This window comes from Aulonocara stuartgranti, assembly GCF_965226115.1.
Source record: "Aulonocara stuartgranti genome assembly, chromosome: 19".
Lineage (NCBI taxonomy): Eukaryota > Metazoa > Chordata > Actinopteri > Cichliformes > Cichlidae > Aulonocara > Aulonocara stuartgranti.
The window spans coordinates 13,538,459-13,564,950 of NC_138955.1; the positions used below are offsets into that span (position 1 = coordinate 13,538,459).

At 42.1% G+C, this 26,492-nt stretch overlaps 1 protein-coding gene across 12 annotated transcripts in view; it reads right to left on the minus strand.

Annotated features, from left to right (window-relative positions):
• slc8a3 (solute carrier family 8 member 3) overlaps positions 1-26,492 on the minus strand; it is a 140,136-nt gene that overhangs the window by 2,854 nt on the left and 110,790 nt on the right. For 9 of the 12 annotated variants that reach the window (XM_082515914.1, XM_082515910.1, XM_082515915.1 and 6 more), the window contains 4 exons: positions 12,878-12,895; positions 9,536-9,660; positions 9,018-9,117; positions 7,070-7,339 (listed from right to left, as the gene is read on the minus strand). In XM_082515914.1, the coding sequence (XP_082372040.1) occupies positions 7,070-7,339; positions 9,018-9,117; positions 9,536-9,660; positions 12,878-12,895 (513 nt within the window). The remainder of the gene's footprint in view (positions 1-7,069; positions 7,340-9,017; positions 9,118-9,535; positions 9,661-12,877; positions 12,896-26,492) is intronic. The other 3 variants (XM_082515916.1, XM_082515913.1, XM_082515911.1) reach the window with 1 other exon arrangement.

Sequence of the window (26,492 nt, forward strand, 5' to 3'; positions counted from 1 at the left end):
ATATATATATATATATATATATATATATATATATATATATATATATAAAAAACAAAAAAACACCCAGCGCGCCCCTGCGGGCGGTTTATCCTTCAAGCTCGGGTCCTCTACCAGAGGCCTGGGAGCTTGAGGGTCCTGCGCAGTATCTTAGCTGTTCCCAGGACTGCGCTCTTCTGGACAGAGATCTCCGATGTTATTCCCGGGATCTGCTGGAGCCACTCGCCTAGCTTGGGAGTCACCGCACCTAGTGCTCCGATTACCACGGGGACCACCGTTACCTTCACCCTCCACATCCTCTCGAGCTCTTCTCTGAGCCCTTGGTATTTCTCCAGCTTCTCGTGTTCCTTCTTCCTGATATTGCTGTCATTCGGAACCGCTACATCGATCACTACGGCCGTCTTCTTCTGTTTGTCTACCACCACTATGTCCGGTTGGTTAGCCACCACCATTTTGTCCGTCTGTATCTGGAAGTCCCACAGGATCTTAGCTCGGTCATTCTCCACCACCCTTGGGGGCATCTCCCATTTTGACCTCGGGACTTCTAGGTTATACTCGGCACAGATGTTCCTGTACACTATGCCGGCCACTTGGTTATGGCGTTCCATGTATGCCTTGCCTGCTAGCATCTTGCACCCTGCTGTTATGTGCTGGATTGTCTCTGGGGCATCTTTACACAGCCTGCACCTGGGGTCTTGCCTGGTGTGATAGACCCCAGCCTCTATGGATCTTGTACTCAGAGCTTGTTCTTGTGCTGCCATGATTAGTGCCTCTGTGCTGTCTTTCAGTCCAGCTTTGTCCAGCCACTGGTAGGATTTCTGGATATCAGCCACCTCCTCTATCTGCCGGTGGTACATACCGTGCAGGGGCCTGTCCTTCCATGATGGTTCCTCGTCTCCCTCCTCTTTCTTGGGTTTCTGCTGCCTGAGGTATTCACTGAGCACTCGGTCAGTTGGGGCCATCTTCCCAATGTATTCTTGGATGTTCCTTGTCTCATCCTGGACTGTGGTGCTGACACTCACCAGTCCCCGGCCCCCTTCCTTCCGCTTAGCGTACAGCCTCAGGGTGCTGGACTTGGGGTGAAACCCTCCATGCATGGTAAGGAGCTTTCTTGTCTTTATGTCAGTGGCTTCTATCTCCTCCTTTGGCCAGCCTATTACCCCAGCAGGGTACCTGATCACGGGCAGGGCGTACGTGTTGATGGCCCGGATCTTGTTCTTACCATTCAGCTGACTCCTCAGGACTTGCCTGACCCTCTGCAGGTACTTGGTGGTTGCAGCCTTTCTAGCGGCCTCTTCATGGTTCCCATTTGCCTGCGGGATCCCCAGGTACTTGTAACTGTCCTCTATGTCTGCAATGTTGCCTTCTGGTAGTTCAATCCCCTCAGTTCTGACTACCTTCCCTCTCTTTGTTACCATCCGACTACACTTCTCCAGTCCGAACGACATTCCAATGTCATTGCTGTATAGCCTGGTAGTGTGGATCAGTGAATCGATGTCTCGTTCACTCTTGGCATACAGCTTGATGTCATCCATGTACAGGAGGTGGCTGACAACTGCTCCGTTCCGTAGTCGGTATCCGTAGCCAGTCTTGTTAATGATCTCACTGAGGGGTTTCAGGCCTATGCAGAACAGCAGTGGGGACAGAGCATCTCCTTGGTAGATCCCGCACTTGATGGTAACTTGTGCTATGGGCTTGGAGTTGGCCTCTAGTGTTGTACGCCACATCCCCATTGAGTTCCTGATGAAGGCTCTTAGGGTCCCATTGATCTTGTACAATTCTAGGCATTCCAGTATCCAGCTGTGGGGCATTGAGTCATAGGCCTTCTTGTAATCAATCCAGGCAGTGCACAGGTTGGTCAGTCTGGTCTTGCAGTCTCGGCTGATTGTTCTGTCTACCAGTAGCTGGTGTTTTGCACCTCTGGTATTCTTGCCAATTCCTTTCTGTGTCCCGCTCATGTATTGACTAGAGATGGCACGATACCACTTTTTTATGTCCGATACCGATACCGATATCATAAATTTGGATATCTGCCGATACCGATATGAATCCGATATGGTGTTTTTTAATCAACAAAACTGTTTTTTAAATATCTTGCTGCATTTTGTATAAGTTCATACTCAAGTTTAAAACAACAACTACACTAAAGCTATTCTGTTATACCTGTATGCAAAAAAAAATATTTCATAGTACAGCAATACTGATCAATCTAATAAACTTAAACCTACACCATCCTCCCTATTCTGGTATTTTAAAGAGTACTTAGCATAAATATTAAGCAACCTAACTAATAGGGTTCCAACTCCCAGCAACAACAAAAATAAATAAATAAAAAATAGGGAACCACCCCTCACGCTCCACCTCATGATGCTTAATCGACGTAATCAACCTTAATTTGATGCAGTGTGGAAAAAAAATGCACAGAAATCAATTATTTTTCAAGAAATATTAAATAGATTCAACATCTTTCTTCAACAAAATTGCAGACTGCACAGATGGTACCTTCCCAAAGGAAAAAGTACTATAGCTTACTAGGGTATATATATTAGACTTAATAGTTACTATATACAGTAATGGACTTCTATTCATTTTGCATCAAATTAAAACTTTGGCTGTCAGATAATTATTTATTAAAAGCTAGACATTTTAAATGAGAATAAGAAAGAAAAGTATGTCTTTGTGCCCCCTTTTCCCTGTTAATGCCCTATCGGCCCCCCTGGCTAAACTTTGCTAGATCCGCCCCTGCACAGTTACCAGCCGTCAGCTACGTAGAAAAAGATCCTCCAGTAGAAAGTAATATTAAATAAATTCTAACAATAGCTTATCAAGCTTAAACGTGCTGCTGTTGTTCAGCCGCTGGTTTCCTCTTTCTGGTGCAAAGTGGGCCAAAAGCAAACTAGAGACACGGACTCGCGACAGAAAAGCCGATCAGCTGATCGTTAAGCAGTTTCATGATTGAAGTAGCAGCAAGAAGAGGCAGTCGCTTGTTAAGCTTAACGCAGGAATGCTTTACAAACATTCAGAGATGGACTTACACACTTGCTTTACTTCTCTCGGGATAACTTTGTCGGAGATGAAATGCCGGGTTGCTAGCGAAGCTCCACATGCTATCCAGACCACCACAGGTCCCGCATGCCACAGCCGCTCTATCACGTGATGCATACTGCTCCGACGTGCTAACCTGAGGTGAGTTACGGCATGTTGCAAGTTTTGTGAGGTGCTTTCGTGATATTTAATGGATCGGATTACATTTTTTATTTTTCTCCGATATCCGATCCAGTAATTTAGGTCAGTATCGGACCGATACCGATACGTAATATCGGATCGGTCCATCTCTAGTATTGACCCATGTGCCTGTTCATCTTAGCCGATATGATGCCTGACAGGAGCTTCCATGTAGTACTGAGGCAGGTTATTGGTCGGTAGTTGGAGGGGACCGGTCCCTTCTTGGGGTCCTTGGGGATCAGGACCGTCCGGCCTTCAGTTAGCCATTCCGGGTGTCTCTCGTTAACTAGCAGCTGGTTCATTTGTGCTGCCAGACGCTCGTGGAGTGCAGTCAGCTTCTTCAGCCAGTAGGCGTGAACCATGTCGGGCCCTGGTGCTGTCCAACTCTTCATACTGGAGACCCTTTCTTGGATATCTGCCACTGTGATGGTTACTGGACCCTGTTCAGGGAGGTCGCTGTGGTCTGCCCTCAGATCCACTAGCCACTGAGCATTGCCGTTATGGGTTGCATCCTTCTCCCATATGCTCTTCCAGTATTGCTCCGTCTCCAGCCTTGGTGGTGCTGTTCTCTTATTGTTCCCTTGCCACTGAGAGTACACCTTTGCTGGTTCTGTGGAGAACAGCTGGTTTATTCTCCTGCCTTCTATCTCTCTGGTGTACCTCCTCAAGCGGCTGGCCAAGGCTGTGAGTCTTTGCTTGGCAGTTTCCAAGGCCTCAGGTATGGACAGCTTGCTGTATTTCTTAGGCACCTTATTTGTCGCACCTTTCTGCAACTCCGTTAGTTGGCTAACCTCCCTCCGTGCTACTTTGATCTTGCCCTCTAGCCTCCTTCTCCATGGAGGGTACTGCCCCTTGTGGCTGTTCAACTTGTAGCCAAGCATCTCACTGATCACTGCTGCCGTATTGTAGATCAGCTTGTTAGTGTCGGTAATCGTGGTTGTAGGTATTGCCCGTAGTGCTGCATTAACATCATCTAGCAGACCTTCTGAGGGTACTTCACGTAATCTTGGTAACCGGCTACGGGGGATCCAGGTTTCAAGCTTGGCCATGATCCTATTTTTCAGGTCAGCTCCTCTCGCACTCAACGATCCTTCTCCTATCGCACTTGGGGCTATGTACCCAATCTCGGGTGGGGGTGATGATATCTCCCCCCTGACCTGGCGTCCTGACTCCTCCTTGCCGTAGCATTTGTGTTGTACCTCGTCAATCTCTAGCTGTGAGAGCAGTCCCTTCTTTCGAATGTTGGAACACTGAGCTACTAGTTGTTTCGCCGTCATTGTGGATGTTGGGTATCGAAGAATCCATAGGTCCCTCATCCTATTCATGTAGCCCCTTCCGCCGGGGTTACTTGCGTAGTAGCATTCCAACAACGCCCTGTTTTCGTCCCTTGCCCACCGATGCCTTCTTGTTCCAGTAGCCCACTTTTCGTCAGGGTGCCCTGGTTCCTCAACACCTGACGCGGACCTTGTTGATCCGGGCGACGTCCGAGCCGGCATGCCTTCATATTTATCTGTCTCGCTCGCTCATGTCTGCGGTAGGCTTGCTTAGCATAGGGGGTCTAGCCTTAGGACCCTTACTGGATACAGACGCCCCAGGCAGGAATCGAACTTGCGATCCTCTGTTCCAAAGGCGTGTAGTTTAACCACTACGCTATCCAGATATATATATATATATATATATAAATATATCTCTATATCTCTCTCTCTCTCTCTCTCTCTACATATATATATATATATATATATATATCTATATCTATCTCTCTCTCTCTCTCTCTCTCTACACACATATATATATATATATATATATATATATATATATATATATATATATATATTAGGGGTGCAACGATACACAAAATTCACGGTTCGGTACTTTGGTGTCACGGTTCGATATTTTTTCGATACAAAAAAAATGTTCATGCATTCTTAATTTGTCATTTATTAAAATTATAAATATATATTTTAACTCAAAAGTACAGTTTTTAAATTTAACCCTAACCCTTGTGCGTGTTTTTTATTTTGACAGCGAATGCGCACCTGCGGACCACTTATGTGCAGCCCTGGTTATTTAGCTCATCATATTGCAGCCACAGAAATTCTTTTGTCCATGAAACCATAAAGCTGCACTTTCTTTTTGCCTTATAGTCTCATTTGTCATAACTTCTCCGTTTTGTGGTAAGCTTTTCTTTGGCTGTCACTTCTTCACCCCGACCTGTCTTATTTGGCTCAGCAGAACTAAAATATATATCCTGCTGCTTTTACACACGGACTCACATAAGCTCAGCGATTCTCTGCGCGATCAACCTCTCACATGTTTAAGCTTGCTGCGGGAGATTTCACTTGTCATGTTTGCATAGTAAGCTAACGATTAATAAGACGATGTCAGAGGAATTGGTGCGCAAATTATCATCACTCACAGATCAGTACTGTCGCTCTCTATACACAGTTGCACGATTGCAAAGTGAAAGCAAAAAAACAAGCGCAAATTCAAACGCGATTTCAATATGTCACATATTGACAGTGGCTGCCAATGACATAATTACCCAGCTACATTTCTGAAAGAATGCAAAAGCATTGACATATATTTTTCCTACAATAGCCCGACGGGCAGGGAAGAGATAGATTTTGGTAGCCCGACTGAAAAAATCGCTAGCCCCAGGACGTCGGGCTAGCGATATTGCAAGCCCTGTATCTGATTGAGGAATCACTAATCTTTGGAAAAGAGAGTTTATTACAGAGAAATGTCTCTTTCCAAAATAAAAGCTATACTATCCGCTTCTTCTGGGCTATATTCTCAGCAGCATAAGGAGAATCATGTGCTAACAGCTGTCTACATGACTCGGCTAAAGTTAGTAGCATGCTTGTTGTTTTTGTCTTTGCACTAGGATGATGTCGGTGTAAATGTGCAGTCATATTCGTTGTGTTCCCACTAGTGCTTTCAGGTTAATCTCGTTGAAATGACCTTAACGCCACAACACGGCAAATCTCCGTTAAAGAGCTACCGCCGATCGCCCCGTGCATGGGGCTAGACTGCGCTAACACACTAGTTCCCACCCATGTAATTGAGCATTGCACGGCACATCCAACATACTGTTTTACTTTAGTCCATGACTCGCTTACCTTCAGGGTCATACACATGAAAACCAAAATAATTCCAAACGCCAGATCTGAATGAGGGTGGAGGAGGTCCATGTTACAAGGAGAGCTTAACTTCTGTCTCGCTAGCTTGCCCTGCGCTCTTCCTTCTGACTATGCTGTCTGTGTGGAGCGCTCAGTGGATCTGCGCTCGACAGTGCAGCCTAGGCGGAGTAGTCGAACGCAGATTCACTGAGCGCTCCACACAGACAGCATCGTCAGAAGGAAAGTTGATAAAATAAATTACAAATTTTGTATTGTTCGATACATATGCGTACCGAACCGAAAGTACTGTATCGAACGGTTCAATATCGATACGAATATCGTTGCACCCCTTATATGTATATATATATATATATATATATATATATATATATATATATATATATATCATATTAGTGCCACATATAGGACCTTTAATAGCAGAAAATGCTGATGCAGTGAGAGTTTTTGGTGACATATTGTTCCTGTCAGGGTGGAAAATGTCATTTTGGAGTAAATAAGATCAGCAATCTTGATGACAAAGCATGTTTACTGTTGGAGCCCATGAAGTCACAATTTTCATAACAAAAATATGAACCACATATCCATCAAGCGACATAACAAATAATGAACACAATTTCAAAGCCCAGATTTGTATGTAATAAAAATTTGTGTATTGAAAATGACACGTGCTTTTCAAAAACAGTTCCTTCTGCTACTCTTGAACTCACCTGGGACTGAGGTGCCGAGTGCCACAAAAACCACAGCAGTGACTGAGTCCTTTAGGCCAATAGTGCAGCCGAAGTGAGATGCCAGGTCGCCGATGACGGCTGTGAGCAGGCCGATTATAATGATAGAGATGGTGAAACATGCCCAGCCATTCATGTAGTCCGTGGGAGGAACACAAGCAAACAGGACCTTCCAGAAGACGGTCAGGAAGTGCATGACGTAGTCAAAACAGGAAGGAAGCCTTTCTTCCCCTGTGTCATCCTCGTCCTCATCTCCTGGGCAGAAGTGGGGCCGAGCAGGGGGAGACAGAGGGGGAAAATAGGATGACAGGAAGGAGCGGAGGGAAAAATAGCAGCATATGGACAAGGATAAAGAGACAGCCGTGAAGCAGGAGAGGTAAATATTAAGTGAGGAGACAGGGAGCAATGAAGAAGAGAGAGACAGAAGATGAAGAAGCAAAGGGGAGTATGACACAGAAAGAAGGATGACATGATGAAGCAGAAAGTTGAGAGAGCGAAGAGGATAAAGAACCAAGAGTTGGAAAAAAGGGGTGAGATAAAGGATCCATAAAGTAAGCAGATAAGGGATGACAGAGGGGAAAGAAGAGAACAACATTTACTTAAATGACATCTCAACTTATTTCTCAGTGTGAGACAGAGAGAACCATCTATCTGTTTGTCTGTCTGTCTGCACAGTTGTTTACATAACTAATCACATGGAAGAAACTTAATACATTTGGACACTTAGACATAAAGACAACCTGCTGAAGCTGAAAAGGACGAAAGGACAACAGGAGCAAATACAAATCCAAATTTTAATATTCCAGAGTGATAACGGAGGTCAAGCAAATGCAGACTACTAACACAGGTAGTGCAGAAAACTGGTGGGAAGGGAACAAATTTCAGAAGGATGGATGAGAACTGATGATTACAGATTAAAACAAAAACCTATTGCAACAATAACGTTAAAAAAATTTCAAAACTACATTAGATATTAGAAAACTCTCATGAACTCTCCCTAAACCAAACTACGAAGTAATTCTGGGCAGGTTTTAACAAGGTTTCAGATTTACACTCGAAATGTAATTACGTTCTGGTTTGAATGACATGTTTCAATCACACTGTGTTTTGGTCAATTAGATTTGATGTTTTCTCTTGTTTAGTGAGCGTGTCAGAAGTGTTACCCAGTTAACAGTGACATGGATGTAAACTCTAGCATATTAAAAAAGCAGTGCACATAGTACTATAAATCAGCTGCCCTTGCAGAAACTCTGGGGTAACATAAGAGGGATTTTCAAGGGATGAACGCAGCCCTTTTGATTTGCAGGATGGCCAAGTGGCCAGAGAATGCTCCTTACGAGCGCATTCGGATAAAAGTTTCATCTCAGCAGCTGAAAATGTCCGTGGATACCCTCCTCAGGTGAAGGAACAGGGTACTCTCTGTGTCCCAGCGCCTCAAAGGCAACTTAGCAGAAAGGCAGGGACACTGTCAGGACTCAAAGTGTCAGACTACGTGAACTGCATGCATTTTTCAGCCAGTGGTGGATCATGAAAAAATAAAGAGCATTGCAGGATTTAATATTTCAGCAGCAAAGTGACAAACCAAGGCCTTCATGGCGCTCACTGTTGTGGCTTGACGTGATAGATGAGGTATGTGTTATGTACAAGACATTATTCAAGAGCTTTGCTTTCACCGATATGAGTTTTTGCAAACGAATAGTGGCGTCTATATTTTTAGACTGAAGACTGCGGCAAAGCAAACAGTGCTGCCAGAGTCTTCGCCTGATTAGACTCTTTCTTTATGTTAAATAATTACACAGAAAAACGCATAAAAGATAAATGGCTTGGCTTTGTATACCTTTTGCCTTTATTGTCATACATAGTCACATATAACATCTCATACTGAAGTAAAGTTTGGGTTTTACAGCCCACTAAGAGCGGATTACATTACCTGCACTGACTGTAATGGCCTCCATGAACTGCTCTCTCCAGGAGTTTGTTCCCACCACCAGAGCCAGGTTGGTCTTCTTGATAAGCTTATCCACTGTGCTCTGCATGACACGACACCAAAACACAAATCAAATCCATCCGTTATTTAGCCCCAGAGTTTTTACTCTGCATCCATGGAGCCTCCTGAAGAAAAATACTCGAGCTTCACCACACGATGGCAGTGCTTTCCAATCCCTGATGACAAAAACCCGTTTAAAGCATGATAAAAACACACACACACACACCAGAAACAAACATGGAGGGTATATTTGGAGGGCAGAGGATGCATTAAAACCAAATCACCTCCAGAAATAAATCTATGTGGGATGGGAAGCCTCGGAAGAGAAGCTGAAATTAGAAATATGTAGCTGTTCTTTTATGCAAGGTCGCAGCTATATTAGTTATTATGATCTCTGTCTTACTACAACAATCATGTATGCGAAGCTATCTTCACCTTGTTTGAAGAGTAACCTTTCCCACCTTAAATTCATACGATTCCTCAATAATGACTTCTAGCTTGGAGTGCTCTCCCAGCACCGGCTTCCCCATCTCCGCGATGCGCTTGGCTTCCTCCTCGTCAGAAGTCAGCTTCCTGTCTGGTACATCTGAGCAGACGGTGCAGGAGGGAGCAAAAGACAAAGGAATCAAAGTGAGAAAGATGACAATCAGAACAAGCAGACGCACAGCTGAGCATCGTGTGGTGTTGCACTTTGGAGCGCACAAACAAAAGATCAGAAGGTTGCTTTATTTAGAACTTTCATATTATGCTCAGAAAACACTTTTTATGTGCGGTGTTCAAGTTACTTCTGTGTCAAACTAAAACAGTCATTGTGGCAAAGCATTAAAAGTCTCTCTGCACTGCATTTGGTGGTGAGCCAACTTAGTTGTTTAAAGGTTAGACAAACGCATTCTTTATCGATCACAGCAAAAACTCAACCCAGGCAAATATTGGGTGTAAACATTTTCCATTTTGCTTTCAATGATTCTGTTTTTATCCACATGTGCTGGACTTTACAGCAAATTTCATACTATAAGTCAGCACTTCATCAGGAAATCTGTCATGCTTTCTTATTAGTCTTATAGGTATTTACTGTAAATTCCTCCATCTCCAAAAACATTGTAGCTTTTGGTGAGCTTTCAGTCTCACTTAAGCTGACTGCTTTATAATCAGAATCAGAAAGGGTTTTATTGCCAAATGTTGAGCTGTATTTGACGTATAGACGTATTTGGTGTATTCCAGGCTTTAGCACTCAGTATTTCTTGTATTTCAGAGACACAAGTCTCAAAAGCTCAGCATAATAAACCTAATACAGTATAACTCTGCATGTAGCTACATGATATGAGAGGTGAGAAAGGGCATTCCCTGCTCAGTGTCCACATACTGGCTTTAAATGATATTACATGATCTTTACATGGCAGAGTAGAGCTTGTTCAGTTGTCAGTGAGATGGATGTTGTTGGTCTGCAAATTCAGTGGCTGATATGATTTTTACAGTTGGGAAAAGGTCAGCAGATTCATCTCAATGACAACAGAGTAGATCCATACACCGACGAAGACAGCTTGATATCGAAGAAAGTTCACGAAAATGAGTGAGTCTTAAGTTAGAATTATTTTATCAACCTTAGGAGGAATAATGAACTTTTAAGGATTTGACAGCTCAAGCTACAGCGCTCTAACAACAAAGTCCAGTAGGACGCTTTTAGAAGTATCTATTCTTATTCCTTGCTGTATTTTCTGTTATCCACACACTGTTCCACTGGTGGATGCTACAAACATGGCTGAAATTCCACAGAAGTGCAAGTAATTGAGAGATAAAAGCTAAAAACTAAACTTTATCTGACACATTGTTTTTCTACTCCTGTCTCTGTGTGATGACAGTGATAGTGGATATGCTTAATACAGTAGAATACAGATTCTACAAGTCTCACTTAGTTCATGAAACTACAATCAGAAAAAGGCTGAACAAGTATGGCTTATTTGGAAGGAGGACACCTCCAAAGAAGACCATGGCAGGACAGCTTAGGATTGCAAAGCTGCGTATGACAAAACCAATGTGGAGATATTTGGATGATGAAAACCAAACACAGCTTATCAGCACAAACACCTCCTACTAAGGCATGGTGGTGGTTGGGTGAGTGTTTGGGCTTGCCTTTCAGCCGCAGCTCCTGAACACCTTACAGTCACTGAATCAACCTGAATCAACCATGAACTCCTCTGTATACTGAGGTATTCCAGAGTCAGATATGAGGCAGTCTGTCTGACAGCTAAAGCTGGGCTGAAAGTAGGTCATGCAACAGGACAAAGATCCCAAGCACAAACAGAATGGCTCAAAAAGAAATGAATCAAGATGCTGCAAGGGCCCAGTCCAGACCTAAATCTGGCTGAAGTGCTGTAGTGAGACCTTAATAGAGCTGCACCTAAATGAATGCTGGGAAACCTCAATGAACTGAAGGAATCTTGTAAAGAAGAATGGGTCAAAATTCCTTCACAACATGAGCGACTCATAAAGTTATGCCAGAAACCATTACTTGCAGTTACTGATGCTAAAGGTGGTTCTGAGTTATAATCAATCATGGGGATGTACTTAATTGTTTTTCACAGGAGTGCATGGAGTTTTTTTGAAAACCTTCACATGACTTCACTTTCCAGTTTTTGAGGGACAGTTGGTTTAAAGAATCAGCAGCTAAGAGAGCTTGACTGAAGCAGAGGATAAACTGAGGGGCTCCACCAGGTCCCAGTATAACATAAATGAAAAGTTTTGCAAGTAAAGCTGAAAGAGCAATAAACATGGAGATGGAAATGAGCATGACAGGTCCCCTTCAACTGTAATGTGGAAGCTCTGATGAATTTGCTTCCAGTCCGTGTGTGCCTGCGTGCCTTTGCTTTGCAAAGAAGCAGCAATGCTTTACTGAGCTCCTAAGTACATTCCATCAAGCCCCATAACATCAGTCCTGTGCTGTTCAGCTCTATCAGGAAGGAGCCCTTGTGCATCCAGAGGCCTCTCATCCTACTCTGCGTATGACACCCCCACTGAGCCACCTGGTGCAGAGACCCTGTCATCTTTTATACGACTTCAGAGTTAGCCCTGCTGCTCTTTGCTGACAACATGCTTACCATTAAATATTAACATTACCATTAACGATCACAGGCAAGTCCCCTTGACGCGGGCATGCATAATATACCAGTGCATGAGTGCCTGCCTGCACACACACACACACACACACACACACACACACACACACACACACACACACACACACACACACACACACACACACACACACACACACTTTTAAGCTAAATCAATTACACATCCAAGACAGTGTGTACCCTCAACTCCTGACAGCATTCCTTTTGCACAGTGCTGCACCTCTACATGACACAATTTGCTTGACAAGGATGGGAAATATAATAATAACAGAACCACAAAGAGGTAATTAAATTTCTAATTTCAGGACTGTAGGTTTTTATCTTGATTGTTATCAACTGTTTGTACCTTGCTCTTGACTAGAGAACATAATTTATGGATTTGTGATTAATAATCCTCTGATTAGCATGCAAAACCATCATTAAGTGAAGAAGAGCGCTTCAAAGGAGCCATGTATTGTTTGTAACAATGACAAGAGAAGAGGACACGAGCGTGGGCATGCAGTTTATTTATACCAAACCTCTCAAGTATCAGTTCAGACTCAACATCTTTGATGGTGACAAAAAATTGTTGTGATTTGGATTTCAGATCATTAAGGCCTCATGTTAAGACCACAGCACGCACAAGAGGTGATGTTAGTGGAGATTCTTATAGAGAAGGAATGGACAACTTACCATCCGCTAACAACAGGGCTGTTGATGGAGAGGAGAGAGGGAGGAAGAGGAGGAAGAGGGGAGGGAGGAAGGCATGGAGAAAACAGAAAATGCAATGAGCAATGGAAATGCAACAAAGAAACAAACAAGAAAGAAAAATGGTTAATAAGAAGGAGAGAAATGTGATGGCCTCGGAGAATTACTTTGTACTGACCCCGAGGTGCAACCGAACGTTCGATTGGCTGATGAGGAGGAAGGATTACGGCACTTTGTAGCTTTTTACAAGCATTTATTATGTTCATTAGGGGGGAAACTGTTAGAAATCAACAAAGCTGTTGAAAGTTTTCCTTCCCCGCCTTTTTTTCATGTTTTTTACTCTCAGCTTTGGTCAGATAACTGAGAGTAAAGAGATGACAGTTTCACATGAACACATATTTAACAAGAACGCTCATCTCCTAAACTACTAATGACCTCTCCTCCTCTACAAGCCCTTTAATAAACAGAAATAGTACGGTAAATACTAACCCCTGAAACAAATTAATATATGCATCAATTGCAAAAGTGCATTTGCTGTGGGCATCTGCAACTCGTGAAATGTAACACTTCTATAAATACTGTATTATGTAAAAGCTAGATTCACTACTGTCAATATGGTGGAGGGGAGGATGACAAGAATTTATTTGGCAGCTTCGGTTAGGGGGTGTGGGCCGTGAAACAACAACAACAAAACCTGCATCAACCTGTCGTGAATAGCTGCCAGCCAGCCTAAAAACCCAATGAGTGTTTTAAGGAGTGTGTCACGAAAGCCTGCACGCTGCTTTTAAATTCTGCAGAGATTCAAAACTAAACACTAGCAGTTCATGAAAATTCCCTGAATTTAAAGATTTTAGTCATTTTAGTCATTTTCAGTTTAAACCTGCATTAATTGGTGCTTGGCCCCTCAGCAATGATAAATAATTGTCTTGTAATACACATGTGTGCATCAGTATCAGCAATCATTAATTTCTACCTAGTTGTTTGTGGTCACCACGCACTGCTGAGAACACTAGGTGGTTTTTCAGCTGCTAAACTTTCACCTTTGTGAACAAGCTAATCATAATCCAAAACATGGAGCCCATTATACTCAACTGCCCACATTGTTATTGAGTATTTTCGTAATAACATACTTGAAACTATGAGCAAATATCTGTATTTAAATCTCTTTTTGGGCCGATCAAAAAATGTCACAGGACGAGGAGGCTGTGATAAAAAAACAAAAAAAACAAAACACTTCTGCAGTATATGTTCACCTAGAATAAGCAAGCAGGCACTTGTGCACTTGCTGAAATATTCTTAGTCAGATGTGGTATTCTGTAACACGATGATGAAAATGTCTCTCACAGCTGCTCCAAAACATCACTCCCCTTTCCCCACGTTTTGATTTGACTTTGCCTGGTTGTTTATCTGCATGCCGTAGCTGCGGATCACTGACACACTCAGATGCCCTCGGGAAAGTTTAAACCATAACAAAGATGAAATCATAAAGAAAAAAACTGGGGGTTTGTAAAGTAATTTGGCAAGAAAGATAATTGCATGACAAATTTTGCCATTAGTGAATGAAAAGCGAGGAGAAAAGCGTCCCTATGGCTTTCAGCCTCTAGAGGTTCACAGTGACAGCTCTACCTTTTGACATCTTCACGGTCAAATTCTCCTTAAATTTACAAACCAAAGATTTCACATGACTTTAAAAAAGGAATAGGACGACAAGCAGGAAGAAACTAAGCTGTCTACATCCAACATGAATGGACCGGCTGCTTACTGAAACCTTTTTCACTGAGACATGATACTAATTGACCTGTTTGTGTTCAGAGGCACCTTATCAACTCCCGAAATCAAATACAGTCCACAGTTAATCATGATTAGAAGCTAAGTGCATTAATTGCTATGGGTGAGTTGCTTCATTATCATTAGTGGTCGCCGAATGTGGTGGAGTGTCCACACCACACTAAGTAATAATAGGATGACATTTAAAAAAAACTGAGAAGGGAGCGTCTAGCATTCACACATTCAGGTGCAGAAAATACACTAGAACAACTACACATTGTTAAAGTGGGTTTCTTAAAATCTCTAGCATGTATTAATTCATCAATAACTGTTCTGAACACCAGAATGATATCTATAAAGTACAAATGTTGTCTTTGGTGAACAAAAATTCAATTCAATTTACTTCTAATTTATTTATATAGCGCTGCCAAATGACAACAATAGATGCCTCAAGGTGTTTTATATTGTAAGGTAAAGACTCCATAATAAATAAATAAATATTTCCAGGTAGGAAAGAAGTGTTTTTGCTCATTATTTTGTTCATAATGATGTTGATAATGTGGAATGGTACGAGGAAGTTAGCTGCATCTAAATGTTCCAATTTTCATGACATAAATTTATGTTTTATTAATCCAGAACAGCCATGTTTTGATTGCAAGGGCCACTGCTCATTTTTGTCTAACATGCACACAGAGATCATTGCTAGTTGGTCTCTTTTTATTAGTTGTTTATAAAAATATATAAAATGAACTATGTGCATGTAGTCATAACTAGGGCCTCCAGTGAATGAAAGGCTATAGTGACATGCATGTTCTTAGGCCATGAAGCCCTCATGAAGTAACAGCTCGGGGGGTTTAGACAGATTGACAAAATACTGGACTCTGATGCAAAAAAAAAAAAAAAAAATGCTGTTTATTTGTGCAAATGCTCAATTACTTTAAGAACAAAAATGCCCAGAATGTCAACATGTGTAGGAAGCCTCTATCCTGTATCATTTTTCACTTTCGGTGGATAATTTCTGAGGCATTTTCAGCGCAACCATCAGCGTGTGCACCCACAGTCATGCCAAAAAGGGAGCAAACAAGCTCACAAATCTATTATCAGACACATAAACAGGAGTGTTTTAAAGGCAGTGGGCTGGCAGTACTGACTGCACTCACAGGCCAGAGTGCTGTCATTTTGCCAGGAATACAACTGCGATAGGGAAGATTAACCTAAGAGATGTAATTGTAGAGGTGGAGGAGTGTGCTTGTGTGTGTAGACAGTGAATGTGTAAGTGGAGGGCTAGGATATCTGTGTCTCTGTTTAATTGCCATCATCAGCATGCTCTTTTGTGTGCTCTGCCTCATCAGATCTGTCCGGCTACAAAACAGTGAGTCCTCCTCTTGATGTTGCACACATCTGGACTCTGAGACCGGCATCAATACGACACTAATGGGGCGCCTTTTCTCTCTTTAGCTCATTACGGAAGAATCATCATTTGACTTACTGGGGCTACTCTGGTTGCCAAGGACAAAGTGGCTGTGCTGGGAGTGTTGTATGTGAATACATGAAGGAGTGGATGTACGTACGTATGGATTGGGGAAAGAGATACAAAATGAAGGAGAATTTTGTGCGTGCACAAGCAAAGTATGGGAGATGGGTAAATAGATTTATGAGGCAATAACAAAAGAATAGAAATGAGCGATTGGTGGAAAAAGGAGAGTAGCAGTGGAAGCAAGGATGGAGAAAGAAATTGAGGAAGCAAGGGGTATTAAAGGATAGAATCTGAAGAGATGGATGGATGAACACTGGCAGGAACTGCTACATGCGGATAGACAGATGAAGGGAGTAGTAGATATGATAATAAAAAAAAGAAAGAGGGATTATTGAGTGGAATGAAAGGAGTGGGTGGTTGGAAAAAAAGATGGGATCAAAGATGAACAATCTGTTGGATGCAAGGAAGAATAATAATTTAGTGAGTAGTTTAATGGAGGGATTGGCAGAAATGGGAGGGCAAGAATTTACAGAGCAACCAAAGATGTGAGGTTGAAAAAAGGAGAAGGAGTGGAGGAAAGAATACATAGGCCACAGCCAAAACAAGGACAACTAATCTAAGGAATATGAAAGAAAAAATGGGAATCTCAGCAAATGAACTAATGGACAGGAGGACAGATGGATGTTTGCGGGGATTGAAAGGATGGATAAAGGTACTAACAGAGCTAGGATGAGTGATGCATGAGTTCTCTGATGGATAGAAGAGGTACAGAATGAGCACCATTGATCTATATACAGAAAGATGGATGGAAATGGAGAAAGAGACTGCAAGAACAGGCTATGGAGCAAAGAAGGGATTGCAGATTCTTGATAAGAAAGAGATCACAGCTTAAAGGAAAGGCTGGAGCATACAGTTGGATGTGATGTTAACTTGTCTGCATTTCGCATGTGTGACAGTCATGGTTCAAGTGAATAAGGTCCCATTCACACAGGTTAACAAACAACATGGCAACCACCAGTCATGAGGGGAAAAATGTGTTTCATAGCAGTTGCTGGAAAATCAATTGCTAAAGCCCCAAACACACAGCGACCACCTGGCAACCACTGGTTGCCATGGAAAAATGTGTATTCCCAAACTGTGAGGCACAAAACCTGCTTAAGATTGCTGTGGTCACCTGTAGCTTGCATGACTCATGACGACTTGTCTACAAATACTCGCCAGCTGCTCTCTGAGTGGTAGCGAAACTGGGAAAAGTGCGACAAACCAGAAACAAAGGCCGCTTGTTCCTAATGCAAAAAGTTGCATCTTTTAAAATGTGTCGGCCGACTTTTACTTTGAAGGTAGGCAATCTCAGTCTCCAGTTTGCGTTGCACTTTTTCAAGTTTTTTCTACGACTTTGCTTGGAATTCATGGGTATTTTCAGATTCAGAGCTCCTTTAGAGAACTAAGCTATTACAAGTCATCTTAAGGAGGATATCTGCAATCCATGTTATTGTTATTGCAAAAACTTCACCAATTTTTTCAGTCTCATGGTGCCACTGGAGATCAGGAAAATTATTAGGTCTCATCAACCACACTGTTCAAACAGATAAATAAAGACAATCTGCAGGATGTAAGCTAGAGACCATACAGCGACATGCTCAGGCAATAAAACCTCAGACTACACCTGCCGTTGAAAATATCAGAAACGGGTACAGATACCTTATATAGAGGGCTAGAAAGAATATGAGTCAAGGGTGTAAAGTGGCCAATCACCTTCAAACTTAACTTTTATGTGATTTAATGTGAAACTTTTGCGACTGTATGCGACTATGACAGAGCTGTGATATCCCTGTATTGGCAAAATCAGTTCAACACACACACATACACAGAAATGCGATCAGATAGGACAAAAAGGATAAGTGGAAGGCTGAAGATGTGGACATAGAGGGAAGGAAGGAGGGTTGAGTGATGTTCATCTGTTTCCTGCAATCGTCCAATCATGAAGAGACATTATCTACTGTACTGAGCACAAGTCATCAGTCTTCATAAGGCACACATTTGCATTTGTGAAGATATCGACACCCGTACTGCACATCATTTCCACACACACACACACACACACACACACACACACACACACACACACACACACACACACACACACACACACACACACACACACACACACACACAAAGCGACTGTGAGAGAAAACGTGGTGCACAGGAATCTCAGCAGACAATCTGAGTGTTTCCTGCAGCTCAGAGTGATTCGTTAAATAATAATGGTTCAGGATTGCAGCTGAGTGGCCACCGTCTCTGGTCTGCACCGCTACTCAGCTTGCACCAAACACACGCACACAATTGTCAGCCTGTGAGAGAAACAAGATGACAAAGACGGATGCTTCAGCTGCCTTTATTATGTTTCAATATGCAGGCTGTGTAACGCGTCCATCATCTTGTTATGCTGTATCCATGTTTCTGACGGTGTGGAATCGGAGGGAGTCAAAATGCTGAGCACACACCATGCTTCATCTTCTCAGGCAACGCTGCTAGACTGAATGAACTGATAATTTAACTGAATGCTGGATGATTTCACTTGAGCATCCTGATAGAGGTCTTTCATGGATGAAAAGTCATGTTTTTAATCTTGCTGCGCTAATTAATGCCGCTATGAGTAACATTTTGACATAAACAAATTGTCGGCACATTAATTTTGAAATATTATAGTGATTACTGTAAACAAATACAATCATTGGCAAGAAGATTGGCACACCCTACCACACACAACACTGTGCTTAAATAACATGCAGCAGGCAGCTGATGGTGGTCTGGTTTACGACAAATGAGGAAGAGTTTTGTGTTCTCCCATCTTCCTATTTATTGCGTGTAATCCATCTTATATCATATCACAGCATATAATATGTTGATTAGAGATGCTGGTAGGTGAGTTCTGTTAACCGTGAATACAACAAAGCCAGCTTCTCCTCTCTGATCCCACTCTTTCTGCTAATATAGGTACAGTAATGATTAAAGTGGTACTCACTTGGTAGAAAACACTAATTATTGGGATTTCCCCAAAAAGCCTAACTGTTTCTTTAAACATTTGTAGGAGGAACTGATCAGTTGCTAGGTTCCATATTTGGTTTAATCTGCATCTCTAGATAACGGCTGCTTGGGAAAGCCCACAAAGCCCCAGACAGTCTGCCTCGGGACACACCAGAGATGCTCCTAATCGGCACATATGGCGCATTTCGCTTGGGACGTTTTTTTATATTAACAAGAGTCTTGTTCCTCTCACTATTACTGCCTTATCATCTCTTTGTGGCCTTTCCCTGTCTGTCTCTGGATCTTTGCCTTCAATCCTTCGAATGTTTTCTTTAACATCTTCTTTCTGTGCCTCATGTGCACATCTACCTCTGTCTTTATTTTCTTGTTTTCTTTAGCTATAATAACTTGGTAGGTGTGAGGTTTAAAAGGTAGTGATTTTAACTGATTTTCACTGTCATTTTTTATCTATCATTTATATTTTTATAAGGGTAAAACTAATTGAAAAATTAGGGTCACCGGGCTTTACAGTCTTTCTGTCTTTTTCACTTCCTTTTAAATTAAAACTAGACTACGTAAAACTCAATGCAGGTTGGATCTTCCTGTTGTAAGTAAAAAAGAAATTTCATGATTTTACATAAGCTACATTCAGCTCTTCCCTTATTCAAAGGGGGTCACCATAGCAGGTAGCTCTGCGTGTTTTGCACAACCCCTTCCCGACGCAACCTCAAAGGGATATACGTCTCCTCCCGGGATTGAAATGAATCTTTCATTTGTTAGGCAAATGTTTGAACTAGTACACTAATTTCCTGCTTTTATGTATGAAAACAATTTCTAAGACTTATTAGAAAGATGTTCTGGTTCTGGATCAGCTACTGGCCAGCTTTACTGATATTTGGCATCAAAGATATCTCACAGAGTCCTGGATCACTAATATAATTTTGACTGCTTCGGTTTTCATGACTCTTGAGCATTCTTAAAATAGTTTTTAATATCATGCGGCGGCTAACATTTTGACAGGAAATATCAGAGTAGCAGTTTCTGCCTCTGTAAAGGCACCATTCTGAGCTTCTGTGGATTGATCGATGTGTGGAGGTCTCTACCTACGCGCGACGTGTGACTTGCTGTGCTGCAGTGGTTTCACATGATCCCTCTGACTGATTGCGCTAAACAAGCAGGAGAGGATGTAATTAATGTGGGTTTAAAAATCAACTTTGAAAAGATGTTCTGGTGAAGCAAATGAAATGAACACAGAGGAAACATGTTCGTTAAACCTCAACGATGCACAGTGCATTTCCATGTGGAACACTAACACACTAAGCAAACTTTATTTGCTTGCAAGGAGAAAAAAAAACTATTATCTCAATCGACACCTTTCAGCTGATTTTGTATTCTGCAGCTGAACGTTGAACGTTGCTACTACTGTACACATTCTTGGCCTCCAATTTTACTCTGTGTTCTGTATTTGTTTACACGTTATTTGATTCTTTGATCTGGCTTTGAGGACTAGCTGCCCATTGCTTGTAGAGATAGCATAATTCACTATTTTTAAAAAACAGGCCATATTCTGCCAAATAATGCCACTGTTACAACAGCACCACCTCTTGTCTATGTTCATTCCCTACACATCCTCCTGGCCTTTCTCCATCCTGCCTCCATATTTTATGCATCTCTTATTCCTCGCCTCTGTTTTTCTCTCTCCCCGATTTGTCCGGTCCAAATTTCACGCTGAGCTGCGCGGATCAAGTGGAGACGAGCTCCCTCTACTTGTTAACACTCTGTTTATTCTGCAGCCATATCAGCCTCTCTACCGTGTCAGCAGCAGGCAATTACAGAGCAGATTACCAGCTCTGATAATGTCATCAGACCAAGGCTTCGACACAAACACGCGCAGTGAATACACACATATGCATGCAAACAACTAAACACTGAAGTTCACCAACATGTAGAGGATAAGCAAACTTACACCTGCAAGTAAACAAGCGTTCCGCAAGTGTGGAAAGAAAGTTTATCCCGCTACATTGTAACTGACAGCTGTATGTGATCATTTATAATAAATTGAGTAATTACATAGAGTAACACAGTAGTTTAAAACTAACAGTTCACAGGTTCCTGGTTCAATCCTGCCACCTGGCTGGGTATTTTCCTGGGTCTACTGCAGCTTTCTACCAAAGCCCAAGGACATGCAAGTTAGTTCATTATTTTAAATTGGTGGTAGCTGTTGATGTGAGAGTGTGTGCTTGTCTGTCTCTCATTGTTAGCCCTGCGACTGGTGATCTGTCGAGGGTGCACCCTCACCCAAGCAACCCTGGATGGATATCGTTTCTTTATAGCCAGTGTTGCAATGGACGTATGCTGAAGTACAATCCAAAAATTATTTTATGCTTCTTTCTACTTTAACTTCACTATAGTTTGGGGGAAATGTCCATTACTCTGTCTATCTGAGAGCAGTAGTTACGTTACAGCTAAAATATATTATTAATGGTATACAAGAGGAATCATTTATCATACAGTCAAACAGGATAGTGAATAATAGAACACTGACAAAGTCCTTTTCTGTAATAGTTTTATACTCTATGTTTGCTGATAACAGTTTTACTTCAGGTTTAGCAGCATTTTTACTTTAAACAGAGTTATTTAAAATTGTAGTTTTGCTACTGGTTTGAGAATGTCTTCCACCATTGCACCAAAGCAATACTGTGTAGTTAAGATAAGATCAGGTGACTTGGTGTTCAAACTGTGTTGCTGTCACACTCCGATGACTAAGTCACAGAGACAGAGAAGTTTTGTTAAACTGAGATGCAACTGCTATGTTGCAGAGAAGCTTGTAATCATGAATCATGTTTAGCGATATCACTGGATTTTAACCTTTTGCAGTCTGGCAAAAACATCTGCATTGTGTTCTTATCTGTTTAGCGAGGACTATGCATTGGTCTGCAATCCACCAGAGGGTTCTCTCTCTGGAGACTGTGTGTTGGAGATGTGCTGAGTTCATCGGGAATCAAGGGGTCTCTCAGCTACTCGATTTAATCTATTGTGGCCACTGTGCTTACTGATGTTACCCTGAGAGCTGATTAACTGCCTTGCTTGGCCTTTGCAACCGCACAGGCAAAGCTGCAGCCGCCACTAAGTCGTCTCATCGGCTTTTTAAAGCCCAAGGGGTCCTTCTAAAGCCCTCAATATCCACTTATCATATACAACATTATTATCTGCACCATTATTATGCCTTTTCTACTAAGCACTAAACTGGAAGTAACTTTTTTTTGGTTGTTTTACCCTCTGGATATAAGACAGCCTGCATATGAATATTTCAACATGTGTATTTTGTCCCTAAATGAGACATCTTTCAGAATAGCTGGCACCACACAATTAAAACAAATGATTCAGCAATGTTACTCATTTGTTGACACAAAAAAGAACAATTTCTTAGACTAAGCCAACTGAGATTCAATCTAGAAATACTGAATTTTTACAGGCAAGTAATCTTGTCAAGAGAAAAAACCTAATTTCTGCATCATTTTATGTATTTATGGTACACTGCAAAAACTCAAAATCTTACCAAGTATATTTGTCTTATTTCTAGTCAAAATTAATCTCATTACACTTAAAATAAGACACAATCAGCTACAGGGTAACATTAGAGACTAGAGATTTTTTCCCCTTTTCCACTGGCAGATTTTTTTTCACTTATTTCAAGCTAAAATATCTTGTATTAAGTGAAAAAAATCTGCCAGTGGAACAAGTGAAAAATCTCTAGATGACACGGATGACACGCTCCTCTTCTTTAACTTCCTGTGCCTGATTGCTACAGTGGATCATTTGCTTTCATCCTCTTCTGTCACACCAACAACCTGCATGTCCTCCTTCAAACATAAACCTCCTCTGTGGTCTTACTTTTCTCCTCCCAGATAGTAACTTCATCTTCAACATCTATCCACGGTCTCTCCTCTTCACATGTCCGAACCATCTCGACCTTGACTTTATAACCTGATGTCCATCCTGGTCACTCCCAATGAAAAGCTTCACAAGCGCTTTCTTCATCTGAATTTGGTCAAGGAAAAAGAAATCATTCTTTCTTTCTTTTTCTTTTTTAGGGAGGGTACTATACATAGGAGCATGGACACACAACCACACACGTGCTCCTCACACGTCCGAGGTGACTGCTGACATGCCCCAAAATAAACTGGTTTAGTCAAAATAAATCAAATCAGAAGTCAAGTGACTACTGGGAGCCATCTAGCATTAAAGGGAGGGACCTTCCCTAATGCAAGAAAAAGCACCTGAGCTGCTCCTCCTGTTAGGTGTGTCAGTGAGGGGTGAGCTTGGTTTTCGGGAGGGTAGGGGCAACACAAGGTCATCAGCGACACAGACTTTAATGAGGGCCCACACAGAAGCCGGTGCCCTTGCCGGTCCCCCCGTGTGTTAAGACAGGCCTGACACTGTAGTGTGCCACTGGCATGGCAGGTAGCAGTGCAGCTCATCCATATCTCTGTGCTGAGAACAGCCCCTCCACACACCTCTCAGGAACAATTACTGCTCTTCCAGCTCCTCATCACAGATGGCGAGGGCTTTCAGAGCGACCCCCGCCCCTCACCGCCTTTCCTCCGCGTCTCATTGTATCTTTGGTTGACTGTGTCTGTCTCTCTCCACCTCTCTGTCTTTTTTTATTTATGCTTAGACTATTTCTGTCTGCTTCCTCCTCCCTCTGCTTCTATCCCCCTCCTCCTCCGCCTTACCCCTTTGCCTCTCCCAGCTCCAAACTCAACAGTTCAATTTAAATCCATTACACCCAAGCCCCTGACAGAGTGTGGCATCCATGGTAGCCGTTACTAGACAACATTCTCGCTGTGACTCTGCAGCAAGGCCACCGCTGGCAGGGAGATGCACTGAAGGCATGTGGGGCCTTTTGACGTAAATGCCTGTGTCATTTGCTAAGTGACAGGTCCCGTCCCTCAACCGCAACCCCAATGTGGAAGGGGAAAAGATCACATCATAAATCATATCGTGCTGACGGAATGAAACATATTTGTTTAAAAGCATGACAATTCAAAGCAGAAGGATGAATCTAATTTGATAGCAATATGGCATCCTTCTATTGTCATTCCCTGTGCATGGCTGCCCCTGTAGCCCTCCTATCTGCTGAGCATGATGCTGAGTAAACATGGGTAGGAATTTAGCAGCAGTGATGGCTGAGGTAAACCTGCTCCAAGCCTCCGTCCTTGAAGAAAGAGTAAAGACACGCTAAATCACCAACACAGCATCTCACATCCTACACTAACTATTGTACAAAACCACAGTAATCATAGCAGAGAAACTCAGCTCTGACCTTTCCACTTGGAAGGCGGTGCTGTAAGCATACACTGCACTTCCACTATTGTCTTGATCCATGCAAAGTTGGGCAAACAATGTACATAAAGATAAAGATTCACAGTGAAAATATGCAAGGTTATAATCACAATCAGAGATAATTAAAGGGACTGCTCATGCAGTGCTTCCCACAATAACACTGCATCAATGAATTACCATTTAATTGCATGTTGATACAATCAATGCTGCTGTGACAGTTAGCTTGGCGCTAGCAGAAGGGGAAAATTATCATGCATTTCTTCACTATAATGGAAGGAAACTGTAAAAGAAGACATCTGCCTTTTAAAATAAGTGGCAACTGTTCTTGGAAAATGATTGCTGCCATCATGCCATTACAGCTGTCTGAAAAACTTTTTGTGGACTTGATGCAAATTCTGACACTGTTTTGAAATCTTTATTCTCTGCAATAGTCATTCCGTCATTCTGTAATACCTCCTCTGCTGTTACTGGTAGATTTAGCTGTTACTGTGCTAGATTTAGAATAAACAGGCCTCAAATCCAAACACAGAAAACGAAGAGGTGGGACTCTGGTGTGGTGGTTATCAGTGTCACCGCAGAGCATAAATGTTCTGGGTTGGTACCTGCGAGTCTGCTGGGGTCTCTGAATCTGCATTTTTTGCAGGTGCTCTGGTCCAAAGACAAAGAGCACAAAGGTTTGACAAAAGCGGCGTACGCTAAAGGTTTAGCTTGCTATTGTGCCCTTTTTAAAAAACATATTTTAATAGGTGGCCTTTTCACCACTTTTCTAGCAACGGTGAGCTGCAAGGTGGTCGTTGTCCTCCAGCAGCTTCCTTCTTATTCTTCTCACTAAGCTCCAACATGTACCAGCTCAATTTAAGTTACGGTATTTTGGATGCTGAAATTCTTGCTTTTTTTCTTTATTTTTGGCATTAGCAGCCAGTTTCTCTCTTAACAACTTCACGGCTGTCTTCATGGCACTATGCAAATTGTAGATAGCAATCAAAGACCTGTCAGTTTGGAATGGAGGTCAGAACAAACCAAGCTGGTGGACACGTACATACATTTTATGGTAATGATGATTTTTTGGGCATTTTATGCACACATTAGGAAACAAGGCACCTTGTGAAGCATCTGAAGAGCCATAGGTGACAAACTCAAGTTAACTGCTTATTATTAGCTTTCTTTACAAAACTTGAGTTTGCTTGGCTGCACTATAAACAGATGAACCAACTAAATATCTGTTTACGTCTGCCAAAGCAGATGTGTTTTTTTTTATGAATCTTTATTGATCAAAACTTCGATAGCTCCAGTTTTCAGCTTTTAATTGACAATTTTCTGTGTCGAAGGTATCCCAGTTATATAGACAGTACATTAACTCTACATAACCTTCATTATCATGTCACACCCTTCCTCTGACAATCTTCTCAATGACCCGAGAAAGAAGTGGAGCTTTAATGAAGTCAGGGTCTGCGAATGCATGAATAGCACTGGACTCCCATTTGAATTAAATCTATTCATCCATGCCAGTGTGATTTCTCTGTGGTACTGAGGAAACCGAAGGCCCTCTGAGTCGTGACATTTGTGCCATGGCTGGTGGAGCAGGCTGGGAGGTGAACACCCATCTGCCTATATCCCTGACCACAAATTCCAAACCCATTGCAATACACAGACTTTGCCTGGAATGAGAAAGATAAGGGGAAAGGAAATCACAGTGTAATAGGTTTGTGACCAGGTGTTTTAGCAGACATGTATACATGTGTCTATTTGAAAGAAAAGCAAAAACACATTTCTTACAAGCAAACACTGTTATTCTTCCACATACACCAACAAAGGAGCATCCAGATTCACTTCCTGCAGTGCACCTGTGACACACAGTCTCTGGGGCGTATTTTATGATTACATAATAATCTTTACTTAAATCCATTTCTTGCATGGGAATTAGTATCAGTGTCACACGATTCTAATTTCAGAAGTCTCTCGACATACTAAAGTAATCCCTCC